Below are 9749 nucleotides of genomic sequence, written 5' to 3'. Positions count from 1 at the left end.
GAGCTGCATAAGAAACGTTTCGTTTTTCCCCAAAAGATGTATATTCTCATAGAGGATTCCTTGAAAGGGAAAGAAAAAGTCTTTGAAACTATTCAAATCACATGAGAATTGTACTATAATAAAAATAATATATATGAATTCAACATAACACAATAATAATTTGATGGTTTAGAATTGTGCAGTACCCATTTGTTTATTTTTTTTTGCTACCCCATCAAAGAATTCTCTTATTCTCGGACTTGGTGATTATCAACTGTCTCTACCGTTTTGTGATCCCCATCGCTACTCATCTCAGAGCCAGAGGCATGAGGAACGTTAACCGAGGCAAGTATTTGTGCTTTGCCGGCTTCTTTATCCCATTTGATCCTGAAAACAAACACCAACAGCAGAACTAGACAAGCAGCAACCCCTATTAATAACCCTGTCAATAATCCACCAAGCCCAAGCCCAAGCTTAAAGGCAAAAACCACCCCTAAAGGCAAAGCCAGGAGATAAAACCCCCCAAAATTTGCATACATAGTCAGCCATGGCCTAGCTGTTCCCCTAACAATTCCTCCACAAACTGTTAAAGGGAAATTCATCATTTCAATCAAAGCCATCAACAACAACATCTTCTTCACGCCTCTTATAATCCCCTTGTCATGGCTGAACAAAGCCCCCCAACTTCCCCTGGCTGCAACCATCAACAAGCCACCTATGAAGCCTAGGATCAGACTCACTTCAAGAGACACATAGGCTGCGTAACGGGCAGGCCCCGATCTATTCGCGCCTAGCTCGTTCGACACACGGCTTGATGCACAAGAAGAGAGGGAAATGATGACAGAGTAGAGAAGATAGTCAAAGTTTAGCACGATTACTATGATCCCAACTGCTTGTTTGGGGTTATGAAGCCTCCCTGATAGAAGGACTAGGATCTCTGAACACCACCACTCGAGGCAGGTTGTGAGGCAACATGCTCCTGAAAGCTTGAGAAGCTTCTTCCAATCTTCAAACCCTTGGTCCCACCACCCACCTTCCTTCCATTTCCCTTCCTTTTTGTGTTCCACCACAAACACAAATGTGGCTATTATAATCAAAATAATTAGATCACTGATCCAAAAGGCCATAGAAACCCCTCCAAGACCCTTGGCTTTGGAGAGAAAGATTGTGATGGGGACATGACAAACAAGTGCAAGCGTTGAGCTGAGCACAATAGGAAGCGTTATGCCTTGTGAGCTCAAGTATGACTTGAGAGGACAAAGTAATGAGGTGACTCCTAAGCTTGGCAGGAGATAGAAGAGGTACTTTTTCGCGACGATTGCAATGTCTTCTTGTTGGCCGAAATGGATGAGGACTTTATCAACATGCATCCACAAGAAGGAAATCGGAATTGTCATCTGCAGCAACAAAATAATTACCATGAGAAGGGTCTTGTGGAGGAGCTTGACGTTTTTAGCTCCATGGGCTTGGCCACATATCGGTTCCATGGCTGTACATAGCCCAACCAAGAAGGAGAAGCCCGTGACATTAGCGAAAGTGAAGCCAAGCGCGCCCCCGGCAAGCTGAAGCTCTCCTAGCCGGCCTAGAAACGCTGTTGTAATGGCTATCCTTAGGAACAATGTCAAGTTCACCACAGCAAATGGAACAGTTAATCTTTGTTGAGTTTTTATCTCTGACATGATATTTTTGGCATAAAGTTTTGGCCATTTTCGAGTACTAGATGATGTTGTGCTTTGGTTCTCTTGCAAGTTTGATGTTTCTGGCATGGTGGTTTTTTTAGTGATTGGTTGAGAAAAGGTCTGTTCTATGCAAGGTTGATTGTGTTGGGGTGTTGCATGGATCTCTTGACTTATGAGGTATTTATTTCTAGCAAAAATTGAAAAGGAATTTACATCCAATGAGGAGGAGAGAGAGAGAGGTAGGTGAAAAAGCCATTGGTTGTTGCTCTCTGACCACATATATCATCCTTTAAAATCACTCGAGGTTTTTGTGCGAGTTTGTGTTACTTAAAATAACCAGGTGGGAAAATAATTTTAATGTACAAAAATAATTAGTTCTCACGTAGGCCCTTTGATTGAAGCATATATCAAGAAGATGCGACAGTGGATAAATTTGCCGAATCGATATAGTATCTCCAAACTTCAATGGCTTATAAATTTGAAGTATCATTAACTAAATCATGCAACCTTTATAATGTAAAAGAATCTTCTAACAGTATTCAACTACTATATTTAAAGCGTACGGTTGTCATTAATAATAATATAATGTTATTGTTTATGAATTCCCTAAAAATTTCCCCTGATCAGGTGTATTTTTAAAGGATGACAAAGCTAAGAGTTTAGAGGTATTTTGCTTTAGTTTGTAGAATTTATTTGGGAGAAAGAGGGAAATAGGCTAAAACTTGAGATGAATTAAAATTAATAAGTCAATAGTTTACATAAGTTAATAAATAGGCCAAATTACTGTTTTCGTCCATAACTTGTCTAGTTATGAACTATAACTTGATAAGTTATTGTCCATAATTTATCTGGTTATGAACCATAACTTGACAAGTTTGTACATAACTTATCTGGTTATGAACCATAACTTAATAAGTTTGTCCATAACTTATCTGATTATAAACCATAACTTAACAAGTTATGACCTATTAATTTCTATAACTAAAAATTGACCTATATACTTTCTTAAGCTTTTTACATTGGTCTATTTCCTATTATTTCTGAATTTATTTTTAGCCCCCATGCTAAAGCAAAGAAGGCCTTGTCCTTAGCTGCCTAGCCGTAACTATTACTCAAGTACAAAGAAAAAAAAAAGTTAAAAAAAAAAAAAAAAACCTGGTACCAGCGTTTCAATAATTTCCGAAGAATTTTAAGGAAATATGCTAGAGACTGAAAAATTAAGCACAACTTGCAAAAAAACTTTTTTTGGGGGGACAAACTTCACATTACCCCGCTCGAACGAAAAGCTAACTAGGGTCACAAAATGTCTTCCGAACTTCACTTTGTAACATCTTGTTTCTTTTGAACTTTAGACTTCTTGTAAATTTTCTTTTCTGTTAAATATGGTTGATGGAAAATGACACGTTAAACACGTGTGATGACAAATTTGAGAGTATTGTAGTAAAAAGAGTCATAAAGGCGGTTTTTAGATTATTGAGGACCTTTTTCTTTCATTTTCCAAAGTTTTCACCATAAATTATTGACCTTTTTCCTTCCCTGCAGAGATTATTGAATAAATTTGACAAAAAGAAAAAAAAAATTTTTTGTTCGTCGGCTTTAAAATTTTAATTCAATATATAAAATTAACATACTGGTTATATTTACCTTGCTAATATTAACGGACTCTAGTAGCTAGGAAACATGTGCTTGGGCAAATGAATATATTGGAAAATTGTCCATAGTAATTTGAGACAAGGGAGATAAACTAGAACTCTACTTTGGGGAAAAAATCGTCCCTCTCTCAGGAGCCTTTAGGTTTCTTCTTATTCTTTATATCGCCGCTACTTTGTGTCTTTAGTGCCAAAGTCCGGTGCCACTCTAAGCTGACCGTTAGATCTTTGACCCAAGAGACAAAGGTCTGTAAGCTACGGTGCTCATATATATCCATTCACTGCTCATCACGTACTCATATCCATGTAGAGGTGGAATTGGCAACGTTCACTAGTTTGGACTTTAGCTCAATCTTGTGCATTTGAGGCTCAAGACTACAAGACCAGATCAGTACATTCACTAGTGGGTAGATATTTTAGGTGTTGATTCTGATTGAAAATTTTAGGGCTGTAAAAGGAACTGCCACAAGGTTTAAGTTTGGATTCACATATATTAGTAGACTTAAACTCTTACAATATCATGAGCACATCATTACATTATATTTAGAATATCAAATATACCCTTATGATACAACCGGCCATAATACCCATATCCAAATGAGATACCTGTCGGTACTCGGCCACGAAACTGGTATCTAACTGAACTATCCGCTGATATCCGACAAACAACCGTCAATATTAGTGGGAATAGTCACCGCCACTGGCGCTAACCGAGTCACTAGTATTTGCTCAAGATACTGATATTGCCAAGATACCAGTTACTGATTGGTAACTACCGAGTCACCGGCCGGTAACTACCCAAATTCACCAGAAACCACCATTGCCGACTGTGATAATCTCAACCATCCATTTATAATAGTCATCTTTTTTCGGCTCAGTTTAACACCTTTCCGGTGCGCGTTTTACCTGCGTTTTTCAGACAGTTGGTTAACTTGGTCAACTTTACTCAACCTTTAATAACTTTTCAAGAGTGACCTATTGGTTGACTCTTGGTCAATAAATTTTGACTCGGTCAACCCTAATCGGTAAAAAATCCCAATTTTCTTGGTTTGCCCATTCGAACCCCTTTTTCATCCGTTCTTCGTTCTGATTGTTTCTAAAACCTAGAATTGATGTTTTTTTTTAATTCTTTTTCATTCCTTAAACTTAATATTTATGTGTTTGTCCTCTTATGGGATTAACACAACATTCTGAGCCTCTTTCTTGATTACAGTATGAAAACGGTAACTGCATCATGCCTTAGAAATTTATGATTTTTAACTTATAATTTGCTATTCAATATTATTATCAAAAAATACTTTTCATTAAAGTATTCATACTTATAATACAGAAAACTTCAAGAAATTTTTCTGGTCATGACAGGGCCCGCTAGATTCGTCAGGTATGACATGTAAAGGATATACACGTGCAAGTACAAGATTTGGAGGTGTTGCTACCGACGCAGATCAAACACGCATCATTCACAGAGGAGATTGTACGATAGTGCCTCCAACAGAGAAGAAGGGATCGGCTAGGCCTAAAGTAAGCCGAAGAAAATGGATTCTAAGGTCCACTTTGTCGCCACTTGATCAAGAGGCCAACTTTCGCACCTGGGAGGACTCGGATACAGTCCTGGAATTCGCATTGACGAAGTATGGTGGGAGGAGTAACTGAACAATTAATGGAGATTTGACTCAGAAAGGTAGATTTGACACGCACAGGTTGCCTCCGTTGCATGTGTAAGACTCGTATGGTGTGGATAAGGCTAAATAAAGAAGTACTTAGAGGGAAAACGCGGGTTGCCTCCAAAGGCAGGTATCAGCAGGTGAAGTTTTACAGTTTTTGGAAAGCGTGCTCCGTAATAGCGGAGTCCAGCCACGGAGGCAGATTTTCAAACTTCTAGAGAAACCTCAGAAACTTCAGATCTAGCTTTTAGATGAGTTTGGATGGATCAACAAAAGTATTTTGAGATTTTTGAGGATGAACACTCAAAATCTGGGTAGAATTTCAAAACTCACTCAAAGATCTTCGAGCCTGAAGAGCACAAGCTCGAAGAACTTAAGTCTTTAGCTTAAAAGAATTGAACTCTTTGGGAAAAATCACTCATACTTTTGGCTAAGGAAGAGAATGAATTCGAGATGAATTGGTGTAAGAATATTGTTGTTCCTATGATTGTTGTTTTTTTTATTTTTTTTGAATTGCTAGCGAATGAGGGTATTTATAGGAAGAGATTGGGAGATTTTGGCGGTTACACTGGAGCTATACAATCCGCCCTGATAGAGGTTTATACGAACTATTTCCTTCCAAAACAACTGCATTAGGTGGCTTTACTGTTTGACAAACAAATTGGTAAAAAATGAGTGTATTTAGAGACCAAATCATAAATTCTCATTGATGTTGGACCTTCGCCAGGTCTAGAGATCATGGAGTGTTTGACTAAGTCAGGTGCTCCATGGATGCTTCTATTCTCAGAGGTCTAAATGCACGCCAGACTAGCTCCAGATCACCGCCTTCCATTTTTGGCTAAACAGCTGTCACTAGAGCACCTAACACATTCAACCTCCATGGAGCACGGGAAGAACCTTCAGACACAGAGGAATCTCTCGAAGCATGAGAGGTATCTTTGTTCATAAAGGAGTCTCTTGGAGCATGAGAAGTATCTCCGTGGCGGCATCCACATTACGTCTTCAGAACTAGCACAAAGACGAACTTCAGCTGGCTCCAGAACAAAAATGCTCATGTGATGACGTTGGAGGGGAAGGCCTTATAGCTTAAATTTTGGATTTTTGCGTCTCCAAAGGCTAAGGAAAGGACTTTTAAGACTCCTAAAGGACGAGGTAAAGTATTCCTAAAGTTAAGTTCTCCATTGCTGACTTATTCCTTAGCCCGATTATTTTAAAATCCCCAAAACAAGACTCAAAATCGGATCAGACTAAGAAACAAATCACCCCATTTGATGACCCATGGTCCTCCAAATCACGGCCCACGCGAGTTCTTCGAGCGTGGTTTGGATCTACGGAATGAGCCTAATAGAGTCGCAAGACAGGATTATTAGGCCTAGACCCTCGTATGGGCCATGTACAAAAACGACCATCAACAATGGTCATTACTAAAACAAAAGTTGTGAATGGGTTATGTTCACTAACAAAATAAGAGTAAGTGTATGGATTTATTGACCCCTAAATTTTTTTAAAATTATAGTTAACCACTAAATTTTGTTAAAATCACAATTTGACCCCTAAATTTTGTTAATATTTTTGTTTTAAAAAATAAAAAACAAAAGTGTCACCAATCGTGGCCATAGTCTTTGTTTAATGAAAAAGTTTCTATTTTAAATCTTTTCTCACTGCGTCTACATGTATATTTTCTTGTTTGTATTTTATGATCATTTATCTTCAGGGTAAATTACCAGAAAAAGGGCGCAAAAGAAAAAGTTAATGAGGCCTGAGGGGGCAACCAAAGGAATGGTAGTTCGTACAATTTTCTTTTCTTTTTTCTCTTTTCTCTTTAATTACCACTACCGCCTAAAAGGAGGCTTTTGGGCATTCTTTATAGGCTACAGTTGAGATAGCGACTTATTTTAGAAGATTTATTTATTAATAGTGTTAATTTATAATAATTAAATTTAATAAAATTTATATCATATTAAAAAAATATATAAAATAAATAATTTTTAATAAATATTAGACGGTTAAATAATAAAAAACTACACTAATTTATTTTTTTTAATGCCACCATAAAAATTCTAAAAAAAATAAGTGTCCTTTTTTTGTTTTGTTCTGTTCTTTTTTAGTAATTTACATGACCTTTCTTTTCAGATTCCTTCAGCACGGCAAGTCAATATTCTGGGGCAGGAGTCTGGCGGCAGACCAAAGGGTAAGTTTCTATTTTCATACTGTCGAGAGGGGAAAAATGTAGTATTATTCATAAAAATAAATAATCGCGGGTTATTAATTATTTAATTTTCCTTTTAAATTTGATCAAATCCGTGTACAACATGTTTCCAAAGGCTTTCACGTGAAAGTCCATAAACATATAAAAACAAAATAATATCATATTGCTTTTCAATAATACAACTATTTATGTACAGAAAACAGTCATGGTATCATGTTAGTTGTATGGAAAAAATTATTAAAAAAAGGAACGGAGAGAAAACTTCAAAAAAATTCTTTTTTATGTCGGATCTCTCCATTAGAAGGATCAAATTTTAACTTTCACATCTAATTAAAATTACATCTACAAATTTAACGATTAAAATAAAAAAATTATCAATAATTTATTCTTTTCTTATCATATAAAAATTTCCGACAAAAAAAGAGAGAGAAAACTAAATGCTAGACGCTGAGTGCGAAATTATTTGTGAAAACATTTATATACTTATTTTGGGTCTTTATCCTTCTTCTTATCGTAGCTTTTTCTAAATCCTTGGGAAAAAATAACACCCAATTGAAATGGACAAAATATCAGTAGATTTATGTTAATAACTGAACCGGCCGTTGGTAGCTAGCTATAGTCATATAAAGATAATTTATGAAATCAATATCCAACCAAAAAAAAAAAATGGTCCATCTCACCCATGTGATCCTTTGGCCTCACATGCCGCCCTCATTTATTCCTGATCCCCACCACCGCCATCAATCACTATTCACCACTCTGTTCCTAATAATTAAAATCATCAAATTATTGGGTTTTCTAGCCATTTTAACTAGAGTCGGCAATATAGGTCACGATACGACGACACGACTCAAAAATGACACGAATTTTGCAGGTTAGGGTTGAGAAAAAAAATGTTCGGGTCAGAATTAGGTCGACCTGAAATTGACGCGAAAAATACGGGTCAATTTCGGGTTGGACCCGCCTAACCCAAACACGACACGAAACTCGTAAAAAACTAAAAAATACATATATTTTTCATTTCATATTTTAAATTTTATTATGAACTTGTGATATCATGATAGTTATACTCAAAATCTTATACTATTATTTGCTTAATTTCAATGGATGTTATTGTAATTTAGTGAGTTATGAATTTTAAGTATTTCTAATATGTAAAAAACTACATAAAAGTATACAATTTTCGTGTCAATTTCGGGTTCACGGGTCAATTTCGTGTCACGGGTCATTTTCGGGTCGTGTCGTGTCAGCTCGTAAAGTGGTCGTGTCGTGTTCGTGTTGCGGTTTTTAAAAAATTTCGTGTCACGGGTCGGGTTCGGGTTGACTGAAAATTTTAAAAAAATGATCAAAACACGACACGAACACGACACGTGACACGAATTGCCACCCCTAATTTTAACTCCACGGAGCTTCTTTCAAATTTAGATCTTGTTTGTTTGTAAATTTAAATTTTCAATTCGAGTAGAGATGTAATATTTTTTTAAAATTTTTAATTATAATTAAAAAAATTAGATTTGACGTTTTTTATGAGTTTTTAACTGTAAAAATTTAGAACTAAAAACTCAAATTCGTCAAATAAATGATACCTTTGTCATTTTAATGTCTATTCTTTTTTTTTTTAGTTCGAGTTAAAAAGTGAATTTATGCATAAAAAATTACTGTAATAATAAAATTAAATTTAGCTTTTATAAGACAAAATAATGTAGTAAAATGTTTGAGTTTACCTCGTGATTCGAGTTTGATCCTTACAGACTAATGCTCACTAGAACAAATTTGAGATTTAACGACTCAAGAAAGATGACGGTTTTAAAGAAAACCTTCATCTATGTTTAAGCTAAAGGGCAGACGCATTTACCTGAACTTTAGACAACGATTTTTCAAAAACCGTCGTCTAATGTTAAAAAAAAGACGACAATTAAATGAAAAATTGTCGTCTAAAGGTTCTTTTAATTCCCCCTGCTCGCATCCACTTCTCTTTTTTTGTGAAAATACATAGACATCTCTCTCTCTCTTCGACCTGTGAACCCACCACTTTCAAACGCTGAATGCTCCTCCTCGCTTGTCAGTTGCCGTCGTTCTCTGTTCGCCGTCATTGTCATCGTTCACTGTTCATTGTCCGCCGTCATCATTACTCTTCATTTTTCCAAGCTAGGTATGATATAAGCAATACTGTTTTGATTTAAGTATTACGTTTTAGAGTTACTTTGGGAAATTATGAAATACTTTATTGGATTATCTTTGAAATTAAGTGAGATATGATTTGGATTATGGTAAATGTTGTTTAGGTTATGGTGATTTGGGCATATTAAACTATGAATTAGGTAATGTGATTGTTTATGTTTTGGATTGTGTGGTTGAATTTTGAAATTAATTGTGGTAATGTGTGAATGGAATGAGACATGATTTGTATTGTGAATTAATTGATGAAATTATTTATTTAAATAATGTGATTGTGGTTGAAAGTTTAAATTATTTATTAAACTTATTTAGGTGAAGTGTGATTTGAATGTGATTGGACTTGTATTGTGAATTTATTGATGAAATTATTGATTTTAGTAATGTGATTGTG

General features: G+C 35.8%; 1 protein-coding gene across 1 annotated transcript; it reads right to left on the bottom strand.

Annotated features, from left to right (window-relative positions):
- Positions 1 to 227: 227 nt before the first annotated feature.
- On the bottom strand, positions 228 to 1745 carry LOC21405963 (protein DETOXIFICATION 56). The gene has a single exon (XM_010109802.1). It carries the CDS (start codon positions 1743 to 1745, stop codon positions 228 to 230), a length of 1518 nt encoding a protein of 505 aa, XP_010108104.1.
- Positions 1746 to 9749: the final 8004 nt, after the last annotated feature.

Source organism: Morus notabilis, unplaced genomic scaffold (assembly GCF_000414095.1).
Source record: "Morus notabilis unplaced genomic scaffold, ASM41409v2 Scaffold87, whole genome shotgun sequence".
Classification (NCBI taxonomy): Eukaryota; Viridiplantae; Streptophyta; class Magnoliopsida; order Rosales; family Moraceae; genus Morus; species Morus notabilis.
This window is presented reverse-complemented; position numbering and strand designations above follow the sequence as displayed.

Bases quoted from the DNA above. Each gene is read 5' to 3' on its own strand.
- LOC21405963 (XM_010109802.1), bottom strand. From the start codon at position 1,745: ATGCCAGAAACATCAAACTTGCAAGAGAACCAAAGCACAACATCATCT.